Raw genomic sequence first — 23,262 nt, forward strand, 5'->3', positions numbered from 1 at the left:
ATGTCCTCGCAAGTGGTCAAACCACTGAGGTCATTGCCAAAAGTCAAGTGGACTTGCTCGGATCCCATTTGGCCAAACACACACCGACCTCAGTCACGACCTGTTGTGTCACAAAAATGCCTTGGCAGGCCGAGAGCTGCCCAGGGGACGTGACTTCACTACGCCCGGTCAGTCACTGGAGGGTACTTCGGAATCCTGGAAATAAGTCCCCGTGGGGCACGCAAAGACTTCCTAAACTGTGTACAACTAGTACTAGCTACACAGAAAAAATACAAATGGGACTTCATGTTACAAGACGAATTAGGAATCTGGTTGTTCTATGTACCACTCCTACTCTTGTTACTTTTCTGTGAAATTAAAATTATTTTAAAATAAATAGTTAAAATCATTTAAAAATTGAATAAGATGAAAAAAATAAAATGTTTAGGAATGAATTTAACAAGAAAGCATGAACCTGTCCTCTGGAAACAACAAAGCACCGCTGGAAGAAATTAAAGACCTAAGTAAATAGAAAGATGTCCCATGTTTGCAACTTAATATGACTAAGACGTCAACACTCCCCAACCTGATACACAGACTCATCTCAACCCCATCAAAATCCCAACTGCCTGCTTTACAGAAATTGACAAGCTGACCCTAAAATTCGTATGGACCTGCAAGAGGCACTAAAGAGCCACAACAATCTTGAAAAAGAACCAAGTGGGAGGACTCACGCGTGCTGATTCGAAGCTCGCTATAAAGCTGCAGGAAGACTGTGTGGCGTTGGCATGCGGACAGATGCATAGATCGATAGATTGGAACCGAGAATCCGGAAATAAACCCTCCCATTTATGGTCAAGTGACTTTCAACACGGATGCCAAAACAATTCAATGGGAAAAAATAGTCTTTTCAACAAATGGTGCTGAGCTATTTGGATATTCACATGCAAAATAATGAATCTGGACTCCTTTACATCACATGTAAAAAATTAACTCAAAATCAAAGACTTAAATGGAAGCTCTGTAAGTATAAAACTCTTAGAAGAAAATATGGGAATAAATGGACTGGCTTTGGGATTTGGGGCTCAGCAAAGATTTCTTCGATATGACAACAAAAGAAAAAATAGATAAATTAGGCTTCATTAAAAATTAAAAAACTTTTGTGCTTCAAAGGACATTATCAAGAGGGTGAAAAGAGCTATGACCGGCGTGGCTCAGTTGGTTGAGCGTCATCTCCCAAAGCAAAAGGTCACTGGTTCGATTCCCAGTCAGGACACATGCCTGGGTTGCAGGCTAGGTTCCCAGTTGCGGGTGTATGAGAGGCAACTGATTGACATTTCTCTCCCTTTCTTTCACCCCCTTTCCTTTTCTGTAAAAGTAAATAAAATCTTTTTAAAAAGAGAGAAAAGACAACATACAGAATGGGAGGAAATATTTGCAAATCATATATCTTTATATGAAAAGGTGCCCAACATCATTAGTCACTAGGAAAATGAGATACCACTTCACCCTCACGAGAAGGGCTATAACAAAAAAGACACATAACAACAAGCACTGAGAGGAAGTGGAGAAATCGGAACCCTCATCCTGTGATGGTGGGGATGGGAAATGCTGCAGCCACTTGGACAACAGTCCGGCAGTTCCTCAAAAGGTTAAAAAGTTACCGTGTGACCCAGCAATTGCACTCCTAGGTATGCATACAACCAAGAGAATGGACAACATATGTTCATACAATAATCTGTACATCAATGTTCATAGCAGCATTTTCCTAACAGTCAAAAAGAAGAAAGAATCCAAGTGGCCATCAAGCGATGAACAGATAAACAAAATGCAGTCTAGTCGTGCGATGGAATATTACTTAGTCATGAGAAGGAATGAAGTACTGATACATGCTACATACGACATAGATGAATCTTAAAAAACATTATGCTAGTGAAAGAAGCCAATGACAGAAGACCACAAACTGTATGATTCCCTTTATATGAAATATCCCGAACAGGCAAGTCTATAGAGACAGGACAAGACTGGTGGACGCACAAGGCTGGGGAGGGGTTGACGGAGAGCTAGCCAAGATGTACGGGGTTTCTCTCTGGGGTGACGAGAATGATTGTGGCGATAATTGCACAACTCTGAATATACTGAAAAGCATTGACTTTGGCACTTCAAATGGCTGAATCGGATGGTATGAGATTTATATCTCAATTCAGCTGTTAAAAAATTGAGTGAGGAAGGCACAGACTGGGAAAATGTCCCTACAAATCAATAAGAAAAAGACAGACAACCCAATTAAAATTAAAAAAGAAGCAACAGACACTTTTCAAATAGGATTTCCAAATGGCTAATAAACAGAAGGAAAGATACTCAATTTGATTAAACATCAGGGAAATGACAATTAAAACCAAAGTGAGCAACCACTACCCAATCAACAGAACGGCCATGAGTAAGAAGACTGACGATGCCAACATGCTGGCACGCCCGAGGAGTAAGTGGATTCCCATACATCAGAACGGGGGGATATACTGCTTCAAACTCTTTGTAAACCTCTTTGTTTGGCAGTTTCTAATAAAGCCACATCCATAGCCCAATAACTCTGCTCCAAGGTAAACACTGAGGAGAAATCAGTGCATACGTTCCTTAAACGATATGTATGAAACCTTCGTAGCAGTTTTACACGGGCACGCCATGTTTTATTGTGCTTCACTTTATCGCGCTTCACAGATGCTGCATTTTTGCAAACGGAAGGCAAAACCCTCCACCAGCAGGAGATAATGGCTTGCCTTATTGCAATGGTGTGGGACCGAACCTGCGATGTCCCGAGGTCTGCCTGCAATAGTCCAGACTGGAAGCAACCTAAACGATCGTTAGTGGGAGGACAGACATACCGACTGTGGTATATCCATACAAAGAAAACTCATATGCAGGAAAACATGGATGAATCTCACATATTTTGTTCAGCTAAAGAAGCCAGACACATAAGAATACACAATTTCTAATTCTGTGCATAGGAGGTGCCAGGACAGGCTAACCCAATCGAATGTGACGGAAAACAAAACAGTGGTGAACCTCTGGTGGGCGGGGAGGGTGACTGACTGAGGAAGGGCATGAGAGGCATCTTCTGGATGACATAAATGTTCTGTCAGGGTGGTGATTACCAGTGTGCACACACCCCCACCTTTATTAAAAACTTGAGCCCTATCTTTAGGATTTCTGCACTCAACTGTATGTAAGTGACAAAACTTTTTTTTTTTTAACCAGTTCTCTGAGGCCCTGGGGAAGCAGAGAACAAACACTGCTTTCCCCTACTGCTCTCATGTCTCCTCCAAACCCTTCATTTGTGTCCAGACCTTGGGGCCACGTGAACCTCCTGGGCCTGGAGTTCGTGGCCCTCCAAAAGCCAGTCCAGCCTACCCCTGTAGCTGACTGCTCGTGACCGCTATACCAGTGGTTCTCCGTGTTTAGTGTGCCTCCCAATCGCCGGCCGGACCTATTCAAATTGCACAGATTGCTCACTCGACCGAGTTTCCATTCTGTAGGTCAAGGTGGGGCTGGATAATTTTAATTTCTTGCCAGTTCCCACGTGATGCTGCTGCTGCTGGTCCAGGAACCATGCTTTGAGCACCGCTGCTTATGAACCCTCTTTTCCAGCCTCTGTGTCTTTGTTCTGTGCTTCTGGCATCTGATTCACATCTCACTTATGTTTAAAAGCTGCTTCAAACACCACCCCCACCATGAGGCCCTCCTAGGTTATTTCATCAGTCAGTTTAAGGTCCTCTCAAGTATCCTATAGCCTCCAGAAATTTGGGGACACAGCCTGAATGGAGCCACCCTGGTTGCAGAATGTCCCTGAAATCTCGTACTTCAGCTTAAAAGTTAATACATATTTTATCTTATTCTCCAAACTATATCCATGTCTGATTTAATGTGTTTAAAAATTATGTATCTAGAGCAAACCGGAGGCTCTTAGAAAACGTGCTCTGTATATCCTGTGGCCGTGAGCATTCCTGGACGCCTCCTGCACATCTCTGGCAGGGTTATATGTATCCCAGCCTGGAAAGCAATGGCTTTGCAAAAGTTTGCACTGCCAGGCCGTTCACTTACGCCGAATGCTTCCGTTAACTTCCCTCTAACCAGGCTGACAGCAGCCTGTGTCTCATTCCCGTTGGTTTTACCCTCATGTTGACCTGGCTTTGTTCACAACTGTGCTGAATGAATGCTACTTTTTCACTAGGTTCTCAGTTTGAGGTGCAAGTTGGAATTAACTGGGGACTTTTTCAACTCCAATGACCAGGCAGCACCCTGGACTACTTAAATACAAATCTCTTTAGGTGGAATGAGCATCCATATTTTTTAACACTCCCAGGAACCCATGCACAGCCGGGGTTGGGAACCAGTGTCCTAGAGGGTGGTGGCTTCTAGGGGGCAGGGAATCACAGAGAGCGTGTGCTGAAGAAGGGACCTTACAGGATCGCCTGTCTGTGAGTCTCAAAGGTTACTGTCCATCAGGACCACCTGGGGGAGGGGGTGTTCACTAAAATACAGAGGGCTGAGCCCCACTCCCAGAGTTTCCGATTTAGCAGTTTTGAGGTGGGACCCAAGAATGTACACTTCTCACCAGTTCCCAGGTGACGCTGACACTGCTGGTTTGGGACCCACTTTGAGAACCACAGGTTTAAATGAGTATTTCTCTCGCCGTGCTCTGTGAAGACCCAGGGTTACGGGAGCCTGAACTTTGGCTTCCACCTCCCTTTGAACCAAAGCTTTTCCACTTTCATCGGCCTTTCTTACTGGGGTTCTGAGTAAAATTTCATTTAAAGACAAGGTTCTGTGGCTAAAAAGGTCTATATTCCACTAGACACCTCAGGGTGAGGGAAGAAGGAGGAAGAGACTTCCCAGGGTCACACGGAAATATTTTTCCTGGACTGAATGAAAACACAAGCATTCTGGGCCATGGTCTGGGTTAAACTTCTGGTCCCCCAGTATCACCCCCTCCCACCGAACCTACTGGACCCTCCTTCCCGGCTCAAGTCCCCAGGGCTCCCAAATTCTTATGCCTCCCTTTTGAAACACCAGGGGACATGGCATCCAGGCTTGTCCTGAAGACAGCTCTCTGGCCACTTCCTGTACACCCCACACTCCCAAGCCCTCCCCTCTCTGCACTTATTCCTGTTGATCCTATCCTCTGGAGGCCTGTTCCTACTTTCCATCCACTGATGCCCACTGCAAAATTCCCTGTCCCAAGGGTCCCTCCTTGACTTCAGTCCTCTCGCTGACACTGATTCCCTCCCTCCTTGGGCTGCTTACCACCTAACCAGACCCTCCCACATCTATTTGTCTCCTCCCCTTCTCAGCACCATGGAGTCAAACAGCCCTGGCCCCACTTCTCACTGGTTGTGTGACTTTGGTAAGTCACTTTCTCCGAGACTCAGTTTTGGCCTCATCCAGCCATCTAAGAAATATTTACTGAGCACAAACTATGTGTAATTAAATGAGATAATGTATATAAACTGCCACGCACACATAGGAGGTCAATAAATGCTCACTGCCCCCTCCCACCCTCCTCTACAGCATCTGAAACACTGGACACTCACCCTAGTGAGGAGCAAGAACTGGCTGGGTGAGGAAACAGGGCACTGCACACGGGTAAGTAAACTCACAAACTATAACAGAGCTCTGTTAGATCCTGCGTTGGCCTGTCACGTCAGCACTGAGGCCACGGCCAAGTGAAACCCCCACACAGTGATGAGGGAGGGCTTCTGAATGAATCTCCTATTTCTCCGAGCAGTTTGAGAAGTCGGGCTCTGTCCTGGGCTCTCCTGACACCCTTTCAGGTGGTTACTTTCACTGAGGGAAGCAGGGGGCACATGAGTGGGACACACGTGGGTTGCATCTGGAAGCCTCCAATTGCCTTTCTGCACTGCATCCTCCCTAAACCCTTCCCAAAGTTCCTTCTGCCCCTTCATGAAAACCTACTAGTCCCCAGGCTCACACCCTTCAGGGCACCCCCTTCCTCCTCAGGGTACCTGGGAGCCCTCTCCGATCACACATACTCCCTCGGGGAAATCCAGGCCTCTCCTCCAGGAATCCTTTTCCGACCCCAGAAGCCCAAGGCAGGAACCTCCCATGCACACCCCAGCTTCTGGATGCCCCCCACCATTGTATTAATATTGTTTCTTTCCATGTCCATCTCTACTGCAGACTGCAGTTTTTGGTGGGCAGGGACCTCACCTTCTCATTCCTCCATAAGTCCCCTGCACCCAGCACACAGGAAGTGAAGAAATGCTGAGACTGCTGGAAGGAACGACCCTGCCAGCATCACTCGTCAGGTATGTATTACACACCAGTGTTGTACTGGGCACTAAAATCCGCTGGGGACGGGACCTGTCAAGCTCTGCCCTCAAGGAGCTCTGAGTCCTGAGGGACCAGACCACAGACAAGTACCTAGAAACCGCCCCACATGCACGACACAAAGCAGATGAAGGGAATGATGGACAATTCAAAAATCATAGCTGAAGACTTCAATGTCCCACTCTTAGTAGCGAATGGACAATGAGACAAAATCATCAGCAAGGGTGCAGAAGACTCAAACAGTGCTGTGGATCAACCTGACCTAAGTGACGTCTACAGGACAGCCACCCAACCTGGGCAGAAAACACATTCTTTTCAAGTACCCATAGAACATTCTCCAGGATATACTATATGCCAGGCCATAAACAAGTCTCATTAAATTTAAAAAGACTGAAAGCACACAAAGTACATTCTTCCACCACAATGGAATTTGAAATCAGCAGAAGGAAATTTGAAAAATTCACAGATATTTGGAAATTAGACAGCATGATTTTAAATAACCCATGGGTCAAAGAAGAAATCATAAGGGAGATGAGGAATCCAGGCCTCTCTAGGAGCTTCAGTTAACATCTGGATGAAACTGAATAAAAATGAAAACACAACACAAGGAAACACACACATAAAATTAGATCATTTTAGACAGTGAAAGATGCAATGAAGAAGACAAAACAAAGCATAAGAGAGCGTAGAAGAGGCGGTATAGTTACAGATCTGCACCCTCCCTGCATCCACACCCACCCCTGCCACGGCCTCATTACGGCGGAGAGCATGTCCCTGACCCTTGCCTTTGGGCCTGGCCATGGCACTTGCTCTGGCCAATGGAATGTGGACAGAGCAAGTTGTGAGCTGGAATTTTAGAAGCTCTCTGGTGTTTCAACTTGCTCTCAAGCCATTACCATGGGAAGAGCCTTCTCTGGGTGCCTGCTGTCCCTATAGCCTGGGCCCCAGAGTGAAAACACAAGAAGCACAGCCATTGAGCTGAATGCAGCTCTGACCAATTCACTTCCACTTGACCCAACTTCTCTTGCAACTAGGAGTGCCCAATGAGATGGAAGTAGAAGTTGTCCAGTGAAGCTTTCAGGAATTCTTTTTCAAGTGAACTAGTTCAGTTGGGAGCATAGCTTTTGCTTTCCTCCCTCTCTTTCTTCTCGCCTGGGACATTGATATGATGCCTAGACTGCAGTAGCTATCTGTGTTCGTGAGGAACCGAGGAAAGGATGCAGCAGAGAGATGGAACCTTGGTCCCCGAGACTTGGTGGAACTGCCAAACTTGACCTGGACCTTCTACTTCTGGACTTATTTCACATGGGAGAATAACCTCTAAGTTATTAAGCCATCATAGTTGGTTTTTAAAAAATATATTTTACTAATTATGCTACTACAGTTGTCCCATTTTCCCTGCTTTATTCCCCTCCGCCCTGCATACAGCCTCCCACCTGCATTCCCTCCCCCCCTTTAGTTCATGTCCATGGGTTGTACATATAAGTTCTTTGGCTTCTCCACTTCCCATACTATTCTTAACCTCCCCCTGTTTATTTTCTACCTACTATTTATGCTACTTATTCCCTGTAATTTTTCCCTCTCTCTCCACCTCCGACTACCCTGCTGATAACCTTCCATGTGATCTCCATTTCTGTGATTCTGTTCCTGTTCTAGTTGTTTGCTTAGTTTGTTTTTGTTTTTGTTTTAGGTTCAGTTGTTAATAGTTGTGAGTTTGTTGTTATTTTACTGTTCATATTTTTTATCTTCTTTTTCTTAGATAAGTTCCTTTAACATTTCATATAATAAGGGCTTGGTGATGATGAACTTCTTTAACTTGACCTTACCTGGGAAGCACTTTATCTGCCCTTCCATTCTAAATGATAGCTTTGCTGGATAGAGTAATCTTGGATATAGGTCATTCCTTTCATGACTTGGAATACTTCTTGCCAGCCCCTTCTTGCCTGTAAGGTTTCTCTTGAGAAATCAGCTCACAGTCTTATGGGCACTCCGTTGTAGGTAACTCTCTCTCTTTCTCTTGCTGCTTTTAAGATTCTCTCCTTCTCTTTAATCTTAGATAATGTAATTATGATGTGCCTTGGTGTGTGCTTCCTTGGGTCCAACTTCTTTAGGACTCTCTGAGCTTCCTGGACTTCCTGGAAGACTATTTCCTTTGCCAGACTGGGGAAGTTCTCCATTATTTTTCCAAATAAGTTTTCAATTTCTTGCTCTTCCTCTTCTTCTGGTACCCCTATGCTTCAGATGTTGGAACGTTTCAAGTTGTCCCGGAGATTCCTAAGCCTCTCCTCCTATTTTTGAATTCTTGTTTCTTCATTCTGTTCTGGTTGAATGTTTATTTCTTCCTCTGGCAAACTATTGATTTGAGTCCCAGTTTCCTTCCCGTCACTGTTGGTGCCCTGTATATTTTCCTTTATTTCACTTTTCATAGCCTTCATTTTTTCCTCTAATTTGCGACCACATCCAACCATTTCTGTGAGCATCCTGATTACCAGTGTTTTGAACTGTGCACCTGATAGGTTGGCTGTCTCTTCTTTGCTTAGTTGTATTTTTTCTGGAGCTTTGATCTGTTCTTTCACTTGGGCCTTTTTTTTTTTTTTTTTTTGTCTCAGCACGCCTGTTATGTAGTAAGAGTCAGAGCCTTAGGTTTTCACCAGGGTGGGGCAACCCACATCGCTGTTTTGTGACGCCGTATGGGGGGGGAGGGGTCCAAGAGGGAACACTTCCACTTGCTCTGCTCTCTGCCAGTTTTCAGTCACTTGCCCCACTACCCACAAGCAAATTGGGCCCTTCTGGCGCCGATTCCCAGGTGGGTGGTTTTGTGCATGTTCTAGGACCCTGTGGGTCTCTCCAACGAACTCTCCTGTGAGGCTGGGAGTTTCTCCCACTCCCACAGGTTTTTTCAGTCAGAGGTTTTGAGGCTTTATTTCCCTGTGCTGGAACCCTGGGTTGCAGTCTGTGTCACTACCCAGTTGTTCCTCCCGGCTTCTCTGCATGAGAATGTGGGACTGCCCTGTCCACCAGCCACCACCTTGCTCTGTCCTCCCGCCACTAACCTGCTGGGAGTCCTCTCTGCTGGCTACCCATCTCCACCCCTCCTACCAGTCTGGATGAATGTTTCTTCTTTAACTCCTTGGTTGTCGGACTTCCATACAGTTTGATTTTCTGTTAGTTCTGGTTGTTTTTTGTTTTTAAATTTGTTGTTGTCCTTTTGTTTGTGTGAAGAGGCACAGTGCGTCTACTTTCATCTTGGCCTGAAGTCCCTAATTGACTTTTTATTACTAGCAGTCAAATACAACTTTTAACTGACACAGAATTATTAAGGATTTCTGTGGTAATTCCAAAGTAGCCATAACAATGTCTCCTATCTCACATGGTCTTTGTGCAATGTTAGCTTGATACTCCTCCCACTGAATGGTAGAGACTATATTCCCTCCTCTTGAACTTAGGTGTACCTTTGTGACTGTCTTGGCTAATAAGACTATGGTGGAAGTGGTGCTACGTAATTTCCAAGGTTAGATCATACAAATGCCACGCACTTCCTCCTGGTTGTCTTGGGACACTCACTCTTGGAACCCAGCCACCACGCTGTGAGGAAGCCCGAACTTGCCCATGAAGAGAGACTGCATGGAGAGGCTACAAGTAAGTGTTCTGGCCAACAGCCCAGCCGAGGTCTGAGACAACAGCCAGCACCAACCAGCAGCCATGTGAGTGAAGGCACGTCCAGGTGATTCTAGCCCCCCAGCCACCAATTCACCTCTAGTCTTTTAAAATATTTTTAAATTTAATTAATTTATTTTAAAATTTATTTTCCAATTACAGTTGTCATACAATATTATATTAGTTTCAGGTGAGTCACCCCTAGTCTTCTCCAGACATCATGGAACAGAGACATGCTCTCCCCACCTTGCCCTGTCCAAAGTCCCGAAAATGTGTGAGCACAATGAAAATGGTTGTTTTATGCTATTAAGTTTTGGGGCAACTCCTCTTCTTTGAGGAGGTGACACTTGAACTGAGGCCAGGGTGAGAAGGAGGAACTGGCTCTGAGAAGATCAGGGGTAGGACATTCCAGCAAAGGTAAAAACAAGTGCACAAGCCAGGCGGTGTGACTGCATCTGCAGCATCTGAGGAACAGCGAGAAGGCCAGTTGCGGTGGGAGCAAATGAAGAACATGTCAGAGACAACGCCAGAGAGGCAGACAAACACCGGATCACGGAGGGCCCTCCTAGCTATGGGAACTCCTCCTGGGGGGTCAGGTAGCGATTACTGCCAGAGTCACCTCTCCCAGTTGGCAGACTGGTGTCTGAACAGGCCTTCAATGCCTTGGCCCAAATAAAGGACCCATGGTGAGAATTTTTAGCTGCTGTTAGGAGAGGAATTTTTTTTTTTTAGATGACAAAACAGGATCAAAGGTGTCCAGGACCCATATCTGTTTAAAATCTCCAACAACTCACTACATACAAGGAAAAGCACAAGTCCTTTAACCTGGCATTTTAGGTAGTTCTCAATCTGGTCCTAACCTTGTGTTTGGACCCATCATTTGAGCCCTGCTTCCATCATTAACCTGCCTTTCCAAACTTACCCATGTCCTAACCATATGTGTGTGAGGACGCACCGTTCTCCAGACATATCCGTACCTTTGGGCCCGTGAGCGTTCCCATGCTGACCACCTGCCTTATGTCCCCTCCTCTACCACCTGGCCTTGTGGGCTGGTTCAGCCCACCTCACTGTCACCTTTTCTGCCAACCTTCCCGGACACGCCAAAGGAGAAAAGTCTCTCCCTCCCTCATGCTCCTGCAGACTTCGCACACAACTAAATTGCACACGTTACACTTACCACAGAGTGGCATAACTGTCTGTTCACTTTTATAGTCCCCCTCCCCACCTTAACCCCCACAAAAAAGAGAGACCTACTCAAGGGCAGGTTCATCTTTAGGGTTCCAAGGCCTATCTCAGTGCCTATGGTACTGTAAACATCCTATGATGTTTCATCCAGAAGGAATGAGTAAGTTGGATGGATGGACGGACAGATGGATGGAGAGTTGAATGAGTGGATGAACGGATAGGTGAATGGCTAGATGGAGGATGAACTGGGAGTGGTGAATGGCTACATGGATGTGTCTTTAGGTGCATGGATAGATGAAAGGAGTGTTGAGTAAGTAAAAGGCTGGCAAGATGAATGGATGAGAAATTGACTATATAGGCAGATGAGTAGGTAGGTGAACGTTTTTGACTGGGTTCTCAGAAGGATGCAGTGAGTCTTTAAACTAGAAGTCAGCAAACTTTTCCTCTAAAAGGGCCAGATAAATATTTTAAGCTTTGTGGGCCACAGATGGTCTCAGTCATATATTCTTTCTTCTTTGCTTTTCACAAATGTTTAAAACATGTAAAACCCATTCTTAGTTAATAGGCTGTACAAAACAGGATCTTAACCATTAGAATTCAATTTTGGATGACCATAATTTTTAATAATCCCTGAATAAGCTCTATCTACCATTTGATAAGCACAGAGTTGAATCCCAAACTCAGAAGGCCAGAGGCCATCCTCAGCCCTCTCTCAACAACAGCGTAATGGAGTTGCGGGCTCTCCAGCTGGGGAGGTTAGAGTGCGTGGTCAACCCCTCCCCATCACTGGGCAGCCTTGGGATTTCAACAGCATCAAATCTCGAAGGAGAAACTCTGAGAGAGAGCCTGCCAATTTAGCAATCAGGAATAGATTCAGGTTGGGGAATGGTGTAGAACTCCCTCAAATCTGTGAGTCTCCTTTCAACTAGGGTCCTTGGCTAGGACTTGGAGTCACATTGTGGCATTTCTGCCTTTTCTATCCCCATAAGCACTGATGTCATACATGTAGCTCCAGACTACAATTTTCCGCAACTAGCTTATGAGTTGTGACTTTTATGGGCTTTTTTTCCTCCTCAGGATATTATTATGAGTTACCAGCAGCTTCAGCATCTTTCCAACTGGCAGGAAGCAGTGCAAACAGATGGAAGTTTCCCAGTTAAAACCCTCTTAACAAAGTCGTAAAACAAAAAAGCCCAGCCCCTCTATGACATACTGCCAGCTCCGAAGCAAGTGAGAAAAAAAAAACATAAGAGTGATTCTTCCTGCCCTTGCTAAATAGACCTTTTGGCTGTAAAGGTTTGGGGAGTCGGGTACTGGTACATTTCACGCATGAGGGCTTTAGGGTTCTGTAATGCACGCAAAGCACTCTTCCTGAGGGCAAAAATGAGGGGCTGGGATCGCAGACCAGAGTAGCGCTCTGTCTCCTCCTGGGGACCTGGATGCCCCTGTTCACATGGCAATGTGACACCAGGGTGATGTCACTGACAGGGGCCATAGCTGGATTCAGCAAGAGACCTGGCTTGGTGCTTTGCTGCCTCTAGAGAGGTCCCTCTCCTGAGGAACTCCAAAGGCAGCTGAGAAAGCAGGATCGACACGTGATGACTGTACACTGGGAGTCAGAATAGGTGTTTGTCCTGCTCAGTCACTGTGTGACACTGTCCAAGTCACTCTTCTTGAACCTCCATATCACCACTGACAGAATGCCCAGGGTGGACCCCTCCAGCTCTGACATTTGGGGAAGACATGACGAACAATACCAAGCAGTGCAGAATCAGGTGCTAGACTGCAAGGAGACTGCAAGTGGCTTAAAAGCCCAGAGAAGGAGGGCGCTGTCACAAGGGCCTGGGGTGGCTGAGCCTACCACATCCTTTCACTTCCCGTGTCTTTGCTGTACTCGATTCCCTCACCTCCTCAGGAAAGCCCACCTAGATTTCCCCAGGTTGTCAGTCACTCCCCTCGTGCTTCAAATAATTATTGATTCACAAACCTGTCTCCTTCACTGGCCAGATTGTGCCTGAGTAAGGGCCCTGTTTGATTGGTCTTTCCATTCCCCAGCTCTTATCACATAGCAAGTGTTCAAAAAATGTCTGTTGAACTGAATTGGACTGCAAAGAGAGACTTTCTAGGCAATTTTGTGGGTTTTGAAGGGTAGCAGCATCTGATACCTGGGCAGTCCCCAAGCCTGGCCTCCTCTCCTCTGAGAGTCTAGAGGATTCCCTCACTGCCGGCTCAGGCATTACTGCCCCAGTGCTGAGGTGACTGAGAAAGCCTCATGATGCCGCAACTGCTCTGTCACTGTGCAAACATCTCCATACAGACCAAAACATTATAAAGTGCATACACATGTACACACAAACAAAGACACACACAAACTCACACGCACAACAATGACCCAGAACTAGGGGGCTGAGGAAACCATAGACCTCCTTCCAGAAATCTCAGCACGTCCCCCAAGCAGCCCCACTGGGGCAGAGAGGCATACCCACGGAAAGCACGGTGCCACCCGCCCCTGAAGCATGTGAGTTAGGAGACGGACTTCCCTAAAAAGCCTTTGAGAATGCTTGCCTGCTGCCAAGCCTCTGTTCATGGAAATCACCTCTGCCTCCTCATTGCTTTTCTGCCTCTTATATCACCACCTTGTAAAAGGGCAATTAGTTTTGGGCAGTTAGAATGATTAACTCACCAGATGGAAGTGCTGGAGCATCTCCACATATCTGTAGAGGGAAAAAGGGTTGTGTTTGCATTAATTCTCATCCTGTATAAGCCGAGGAGGGGTGATGCTCTGTTAACAAGTTCAAGGCCAGAGGCAGCTGCTGGAGGACTCACGCTTTTTCTGAAGAGAGCAGTTCCTGTGCGATGACATGGGCTCTGGACTGTCCTTCCACCTGTGGGAGGAAACAGAGCCATCAGGAAGGACAGCACCAATGGGCACAGCAGAGGGAGAGACCTCGGCCCCACACGCATCAGGTTCACCAAAGGACCTCCACACTGCTGAAGGCAAATTCCACGAACTTCTCAGGCATTCCCTGGCACTCATTACCGATGCCATCTTCAACCTCGCTGAACCTCCGTTTCCTCATCTGTAGAAGGGGGTATGAATAGCATCTGACTCAGAAGGTCATGAACTAATGCTCAGCACAGTGCCTGACACATAGTAAGTGCTCAGTAAGTGGCCACTATCATGACTGTGATCTTGAACAACCTGTAATTCTCTGTGTGCAGGGAGCTCTCTCCTATCTCTTGCCTTTGCAGATGCTGTCCCCTTGGTGTCCCTTTCCCCTTTTCTGCCTAACTCCCAGTTATCCTTTAAGACTTAGCCATGGCGTCTATCACTTCCTCAAGGAGCCTTTCCGGATTCCCTCCCTGAATGCGGGGGGCGCGGGGGCTATACTTTCTGGGCATCCCCCCCTCAGGGCACCAATTACATCTCCTGGGGGACCAATGGCTGTCAATTTCACCTCTGCATGAGTGTTGCTTGACACAGACTCCCTCTTTTGACTGAATGAATGAATAAATAAATGAATGGATGAGAGTACCACCTACTTTGGAAGCATTAATGCTCTTTGCTGCTCTCAGAAGGTGAGCTATATAACCTGTCTGAGCCCCAACTTCTGCACCTGTAGGGAAGGATGGCAGCAGCGGGGGCAGACAGATGCAAGGGCCTTCTGCCACAGCAGGCCCCTCCTCTGTGGCCCCCAACCTGCCAGATATCAGTCATGGCTGGTGGCTGGGATCCAGAACACTACAGGCGGCCTGGCAGAACAGCCGGTGGATGCCGGGAATGTGCAGGCATGGCTGGGGGCAGGGTGGCGCACCGGGGAGCAGAGGGCACTCAGATGGGACGCCTGGCTTCTGGTTCCAGCTCTACCACTGCCTCCCAGGACAACCCTGCACAAGTCACTTTCTGAAGCCAGACCTCAGTTTCCTCAGGTGTGAACAAAGTGACCTTTAAATCTACTTCCTGTGTGTTACCAGACTTGAGGAGTTGTTAGTCAAGTGAATGATCTACTCTAGAAACTCACTCCCTGCTGAGGGAGCAACTGCACAGTGCAGCAGTTATGAGTGAGGACTCAGGAACTAGGCAGTCTGGATTCAAATCCTGCCTCTGCCTTTTTTGTTAGTTGAACCAGTCATTTAACCTCTGTATGTCTCAATGTTCTTATTTGTAAAATGTGTACAACAGTGTAATGGTATGTAACATACACATATTGTAAGGATTAAGTGAGAATAGATATACATCTACATATGTTTATAAACATATATAGAAATCCATCAACAGATCTGTAAATCTATCTCTATATAGATATCTGTCTAGGAATCTTATCCCCCCCGTGTGTGTGTGTGTGTGTGTGTGTGTGTCTTACACTTGGAACAGTGCCTGCCACACCATAATGGTTGTTATCCTTATTTCTGTCATTGAGGCGGTGCCAGAAACAGAACCAAGTACTCAGAACCATGGCTTCTACCCACTGAATGACAGTAGCAGGGGTGGAATAAGAAAAATAATTTACATGGTCAAGTGGGGAAAAGGCCTCAGTTGCAAAATGAAGGCTGAGCCACTCCTCTGGGAGTAGCAGCTGAGGCAGAGGAAAGCAATTAGGCTCTGGAATCAATCACATCCAAGTTCAAATCCCGGCCCAGCATTGTTTAATTGTGTGACATTTGGCAAACCATTACCTCTGAGCCTCAGTTTTTTCATCAAAAATACAGTGGAAAATAATCAGCCTGACCTCATATGCTGCACTTTTTGATGATGTGTTCCTCACTGTTCTCCATGCTGGTGATCTCCAGATCTCCTCATTCTTACTTTCTGACTTTTTCAGGTCTCTGCTCAAAAGTCACATCCCAGCCTCAGTGTGGCCATCCGTGACCACCTGTCCTAAAGAACACCCAAAGTCACTCTCTAACACCAGGGTTTCTTAACCCTGGCTTTACCCACATTCTCGGCCAGCCAACTTTTGTTGCAGGGGCTGTCCTATGTATTAACAGCATCCCTGGCTTCCACCCCCTGGGTGACAGGAGCAGCCCTCCACTGTGACAATCAAAATGTCTCTAGACATCGCCAAATGTCCTCCGGAGGCAAAAGTATCACCCCCTGTTGAGAAGCGCTACTCTAACCCTTTATCTTGCTGTACATTTCTTTACAGCAATATTATCCTTGCACGAGTGGATAAAATGAGATATGGTGCCCGACGCATAGTAGGTGCTCGATAAATGCGTTCCCTCCCTAGCTAGTCCATCTCTAATAGTCTCTTAGTGTTACTGGCAACGCAGCCCCTCTGAAGCCACCGCGATAGTGCAGGCCCTTGCCCATGGCTAGACAGTCCCCCTCCTGCCTCTCACTGCACCTACCATGGCATCCACCGAGCAGGAGGGGAAACTGCGAGGTCTGCAGAGGCTTCCCGCCTCACCTGGCCTTCCGCCCTCCCACTGGCGCCGAATCGTGACTCACCGTCTGCCTTCTGCATCTGCAGGGCTAGCATGGGGCTCTGTGGACAAGAGCGGCTCACTCTTCCCATTGCAGGGGCTCCTTCAGAGTCCCACATGTGAAAAGGCTTTGTAAGCAAAACCCTCTCAATGGAAAATGTATTCTGCCAGGACGGGCCTCGGCAGCTAAGAAAACCCTATGGTCAAGCTTCCCTAAAGAGAATGACTCTGTAGAGAAAGGACAGAAGTCAGGGGATCTAAACCTCAGGCTCTTCCCCCACAGAATGAGGACAAGAGACAAGATGACCTCCAACCTCCAATCTGCCAGAAGCCTGTGATTCAGTCCTCTTTGTCATCCAGTATGATGCTGAGAAGGCCTGATTCAAGTCCTGGGTGCCACCCCTTCCTATTCCTACGCCCTTGGACACGTTATTTCTCTTTTCTGAGCCCCACCTGTAAAACACAGATGATGATGATGATGATACCTGCTCAATAATATAACCGCTAGCATGTACTGATCACTTAGTGTGTGCTAAGTGAGGCTCTAAACTGTACACATACGATCTCACTGAACCTTCCCAAAAATCTATGAGGCAGGTACTTATTATCTCCATTTTACAGATGAGTAAACTGAGGCACAAATAAGTCCTACCCTTTGTCTAAAGTCACTGCTAGTAAGTGGCAGGGCTAAGATTCAAATCCGGGCAGTCTGGCTCCAACATCCAGCACTTAGCAGCGTGCCTGGCACAGAGTAAGCACTCAGTAAATGGCATCTCTGTTCATCGTAGATGATGGTGGGTTTTCAAACCGGGAAGCACCTATTCTTTACCTGCACTATAAAGCCGGCAGCTGGAGTCTTGTACTCCAGGAGGGGCCCGGGCTAGTCTTCAGCTCTTCCGATTCTTACCCTCAGAGTAGTGCCTACTGTGGTACATAAGAAAGAACTACGCTGCAGGCCAGGACACCTGGATCCATGTCCCAGCCAGGCCATGAGCAGCTATGTGACTAAGGGTAAACCCCTCTCAGATGCCTCAGTCTTCTCATCTGGAAGATGGGGGTCAATATTCCCACGCTCCATGAGATGATGGATGGAAGTGGTCACCCTGGCTCGTCGTTACTATTGTTAGCATCGCGAAGCTGTGGGCTGGACTTCTGATAGGGTCGGGGCACAGGCCACTCTGCACGTCCCTGCCAGACCCTCCTGCCAGACAGGCAGACTCTGGGTGGGACATACAGGCTGTCCTGCTTTAGTGACTCTGCCGATGATGGATGTGTCTTTGCCAGTCAGACAAGAGGGAGGCCTGGCAGGCCATGTGCCCGAGGCTCTCCTCAGAAGCTGCTTATGGGCGTTGCCCAACCGGGCCATATAATATAGATGTTTGTTTAACCAGGAAATGAACTCTGAGGTTGACGGCAGTGTCCAGGGACAGACTTCTGGGAACAGGGTTCCTCCCAGGAGTGTGGGGGCTGGGGTGCCAGGGCTATCGCCTTTCTCAGGCTGGCACTGCGGGTATTACATCAGGGGGCTGCTGACCCCTCTGCCTAAGGCTGAAGCAGCTTGCAGATTATCACCTGTGTTCCCCAGGGTGCCTCGACTGCACTTCCTCCCCAGGCCCCAGGCAAACCAGCCAGGTCAGGTTGGGAGGGTCAGATCTCCTTTAGGGGTCTCTGAGGTTAAACAGTAGGTCACAGAAAGAGCTGGGAGTCCTGGTCTCTATCTCCGTGACTCAGTTTATCCAGATATAACATGGGCATATTTACCTCCTTCTAGGAGAATAGCAGTTCACCAAATGTGATCCCAAAACCTCTGGGGTTCCTCCTCCCCTTTCCAACTACATATCTGTGTGAGCCTGGACTGTCGTGGAAGGTGACCAAAACAACAGCTCCAACAGTCTGAATGCAGAAGCAGCCAGGAGAGTCCAGCTTTATTGTTAAACCAGGCATTAACAATATTGGCAAATATGCAAAACTAATGTTATTCTCATTAATTTTTTAAAAAGTTATTTTTCATTAAAAATGCTATTTATGTTAACATGTAATGGGTTTATTGGTGTTATTTGAAAATAAATGAAAAGACAGTGTGATTTTCTCTTGTGATAAACATTGATAGAAAAATCTCATAGAAATAAAAACTCTTTCAGGCTCTCCATCATGTTTAAGAGGTCTGAGACCAAAAGGCTTTGAGAGCTGCTGGTTTAGAGGCTGTCCAGAGATCGCACAGGATGACGGGCGGGAAAGCTGTTTGTTCTCGGGGAAAAGCGAGGGAGGAGCAGGGCATCACCCTCACGGTACTGCAATAATAGCAATACTATTGTGAGAAGCAGGCTGACGAACCCCAGGCTCTATGGCTTGGCCCTCAGCATGACCCCAGCATGCCCAGGGCCACATGGTCTTTCTCCATGATGTCCTATCCTGCAGAAGAGGAAGAAACCACCTTCAAAGCTCCTACTTTGTCCTCTCTCTCGCTGCTGGCAGGCCCCTGGGTTTACACCTGCTCTGCATTTAAATAGCCACCTCTCTTTTCATGCACATCTCTGTTAGGTCCTTGCGAAGCCCCACATCCTGACATCTTGGTGCCTGGCTCAGTTCCCCCTCCCCAGTTCCCAGCTGTCCTCTTCACCTATGGTTGCCTGGGAACCCCAAGCTCCGTGCTGTAACTCCCAGCCTTGAGACTTCCTTCTCAGACAACTTTCACCTGCACCTACATCCGTTCTATCTACTCTGGGCTTGTCCCTGCTCAGAGCTGCCCTGCCTCTAAAGGCATGGGCTTCCCAGACCCCTTCTTGGACCTATGCTCCTGACACCTTCTGCTGACCTTGTCGCTTAGCTCATCAAGAGCTCCAGTCTTCAATCCACTCCAATTTACCCTCTGCCAAGGTGGCCACCTTCTGCTATCACCTGCAGCCGCAGTTACCCCTGTGGCTCCCCAGCACTAGAGGAAAGGGTTGTCATTTAGCATTATGCTGAGAGCCCACGCTCTGGGGTCAGAAGACCTGGTTTCAAATCCTGGGCTCTACCACTTCCTCTACTTGTGTCCTTGGACAAGTTATTTCTCTTCTCTGAGCCCCGTCTGTAAAACAGGAATAATAATAATAATACCTACTTAATAGTAACTAGCATTTTATTGGACACTTGGTATGTGCTAAGTATGGCTTTAAACTTTTTACACGTATTATCTTTCTGAACACTCCCAACACCCCACGAGGCAGGCACTGTTATTATTGTCTCCATTTTACAGAAAAGGACACTGAGGCACAATAAGTCCTGCCCTTTGCCTCTGACTTAGCCCGAAGGCCCTTTCCAGGCATCTCTCCTGCATTCCTCCATGCCCTAGGAACCCAATTTTATTCCTAAGATCAGCCTATTTGTCCCCACCTTTGGGTCTTTTTTGCTCCTGTAGGTTCCTGCGTCCAGAATCCCCTCAAGATTCAGTAAGTGTCTCTAGGTCACACACTAAACCTGACGTGGGGCAGGGTGCCAACGCAGGCACCCCACGTTCCCTATCTGTCTGCCTCCTCAGCCACACAACCCGTCAGGAAAAAATAATCACAGGCTGTTTCAAGCCCGGGGGTAATATTCCCGAGTCTTCATTGTTTTGAGGGTCCCAGTGAAGGGCGTGCTAGGCGGTTCTAAGGTCACATCCAGAAAAGGGAGAGTGCCAGGAAGCTGGAGGAGGCAGCGCCAGACTCCAGGAGAATGCTGTCCCCAGCATTCCTCTGGGCACCACTGCCAGGGTCATGGTCCTCCGCTCTTGGAATTCGGGCCGTGATTTCCAGCGCAGCCTTCAAGGGCTAGACAATTCTGAGACAGGAGCTCAGGGAGAGACGACTCATTTTTATCCCAGCTGTCACCTGTGCTCCCAACAGGGGCAGGGAAGGGGTGAGGCTGGAGAAGAGGAGGCAAGACCTGCTAGGACAAGGCAGGGAGAAGTGGGACCAAACAGATCCCCCCAACCAATGGTCAGCTTCCAGTTCATGCTGACACCTGCCTTCCTCTAGTCATGGACTGGTGTGAGTCTGGGTTTGGTCCAGATACTTTAAAAAAACTTTTAATTTTGGAAAGAATTTTGGTTCTGGCTGTAGTACGTAATGCATTTGTAGAAGCATCAAGTTATCTTGGAACGCCCTGAATGAGGCAACAGGAAACCTGATTTCTACTCCTGACTTTGCCTCTGACCTACCAAATAACCCTGAGCAAGTGATGGCCTCGCTATGAGCTTTAGTTTTCCTTCCTGTAAGTCAAAGCAATCTCCGGCATAACTGAGACTTCATACCCACTAAATAGCAACTCCCCATGTCCCTCTCCCCCCAGCTCCTGGCGAACACCATTTACTCTATGCTTCTAAGAATCTGACTGTTTTAGATTCTTCAAATAGGTGGAACCATGAACTATCTGTCCTGTGACTGGCTTACTTCACTTAGCATAACGTCCCCCAGGTTCGTCCATGTGAAAGAATCCCCTTCCATCTTTTAAAAAATTGATTTTAGAGGTGGGGGGTGGAGACAGACAGACAGACAGACATCAATTTGTTCCATGTAGTTATGCGTTCATTGGTTGATTCTTTCAAAAATATTTTTTTATCCTCACCTGAGGACATTTTTTCATTGCTTTTAGAGGGAGAGGGAGGGAGAGCAAAAGGGGGAAGGAGGACGGAGAGAGAGAGAGAGAAACAACGATGTGAGAAACATCACTCGGTTGCCTTCTCCTCTGACTGGGAACAGAACCCACGACCTCTCGTTTACAGGACAACGCTCCAAGCCACTGAGACACACCAGCCGGGCACTGACTGATTCTTGTATGTGCCCCGCTCGGGGACTGACCCGCAACCCTGGTGTATCAGAACAACGCTCTAACCAGCTACCTACCCAGCCCCGGGTCCCTTCCTTTTAAGGCTTAACAATATTCTACTGTATGTACACACCGCGTTTTAGTTATCCATTCATCCATCAATGACATTAAGAGGGTAGAGCTCATGTTAAGTGTTCTTAGCACAGTAGAAAATAAACAAAACAAAGTGATCTGTAAATGCCCCGTTAGCTCTCTCACCCTCTAGAATCCCGTGTGACTGAGACTGTCTGTGACTGGCAAGTTCTCCCTGTCTGACGGCAGGAGAAGGCCAGCGCGTGGCTCGCGCGCTTGTGTACTAGGTACACTCGTACGCAGTGACGGACACGAAGTCAGGAAGGAGAAAGTGAGGGTGAGTGTGGCTTTGGGACCCAAATCCCGAACAATGGGGAGGGGGCACTGTAGCAGAGAGGAAAGTCAGCCACAGAACAAGCTCTCTCAGGCCAGGGCTTTCTCACTGTCCCCATGTCCAACCCTTTGGCTCCTGACAGCCCCCAAGCCCTCCAGGGCCCTGAACAAGGTGTGTGAGACACGGGAGCACCTAGGACACCTCCCAGAACTTGGAGCCCCTATTCTTTGCCATCCCTTTGTTCTGAGGGCCTGCACTCCTCCCCCTCCCCCACGCATGCTGCCTTGAAGCGTCTCTTCGTGTTACTGCACTGAACGCTGCGCCTCTCTCCGCGGGGTTACTGGGCAGCCGGTGAGAAGCAGGGTGGGCAGCCAGCCTGGCCCCTCACTATACCAAGTAAGCCACACAGAACCAAACAGGTGGTTCCATTTTATTAAACTGCCATGCATCTAAGTTTGTCTTCCTTACTTAAACTTAGAAGCTGGGTCTAATGTATTCATTTCTTTATTAGTTTATTCGAGGACACTCACTGAATATTAGTTCATGTGCCAGGCAGTGAGGATACAACAGTGACAGGCTAAGCATGGTCCCTGCCCTCCTGTGAGCTATTCTGACAGGAAAAGCCAAGTAACATGCAGAAAAAGAAAGAATATAATCAAACTTGAGATAAGTATGAAGAAGAAATACAGGAGTGCCACCACCAAACATAGCAGGTGAGCACGGTAGGCCCCCTGGAGGAGGTGACATTAACTTGAGACCTATAGCCAGCTGTGCAAAAGGCAGGAAGAGTGTTTTAAGTGGCAGAAACTGCAGTGCAAAGGCCCTGGGGTGTGTTTAAAGAATAGACAGAACTATTTTTATATCCTTCATGATATCTCGCCAAAGGCCTTCACATTAGCTGAATTTCATTTGATCCACCATTAACACATGGCAACAAAAGAGGAAACGGTTGACGCCAACAACCAGCAGAGCTAACACTAGAGGAGAGGCAGGCCAGGGTGGAATGGGAAGATAACGAGTTCAGCTTGGGATCTACAGAGTGTGAGGAGTCTGAGGGGCTTCCAAGAAGGGCCCCAAAGGGCAACCGGAAGGCAGAGTGTGGTGCTGCACAGAGGGTCTGGGAATGCCGCCCACGTACAGCCGGCCACTGGCCTGGCACGGTCTGAGCGCCAGACACGAAATAAGAGGCAGGGCTGGAGCTCAGGACTTGGGAAATAACTACCGCGAGCAGAGGCATAGGCAGGTAGGATAGCAGAGAAGCAGGGAGAGAACCAGGAGAGGCTGGAGTCTGAGGAGCCAAGAGGGGAGACCCCTGAGCTGAGGCTGGAGGGCTGAGCAAGGCAGATCTGAGGTGGACAGTGTGGAGAGGGCCCGGCTTGTGGAGGTCAGGGAAGGTTGTGCGGAGCAAATGACAAAAGTGAGGGAGGTTGGCCCTGACCCGTGTGGTTCAGTTGGTTGGGCATCATTTGCAAAGC

General features: G+C 47.6%; 1 protein-coding gene across 3 annotated transcripts in view; it reads right to left on the bottom strand.

Annotated features, from left to right (window-relative positions):
• Positions 1-23,262, bottom strand: part of FGD5 (FYVE, RhoGEF and PH domain containing 5) — a 117,163-nt gene that overhangs the window by 37,324 nt on the left and 56,577 nt on the right. For all 3 annotated transcript variants that reach the window (XM_053929906.2, XM_053929905.2, XM_053929904.2), the window contains 2 exons: positions 13,993-14,051; positions 13,850-13,880 (listed from right to left, as the gene is read on the bottom strand). In XM_053929906.2, the coding sequence (XP_053785881.1) occupies positions 13,850-13,880; positions 13,993-14,051 (90 nt within the window). The remainder of the gene's footprint in view (positions 1-13,849; positions 13,881-13,992; positions 14,052-23,262) is intronic.

The sequence above is a fragment of the Desmodus rotundus genome, chromosome 8, assembly GCF_022682495.2.
Source record: "Desmodus rotundus isolate HL8 chromosome 8, HLdesRot8A.1, whole genome shotgun sequence".
Lineage (NCBI taxonomy): Eukaryota > Metazoa > Chordata > Mammalia > Chiroptera > Phyllostomidae > Desmodus > Desmodus rotundus.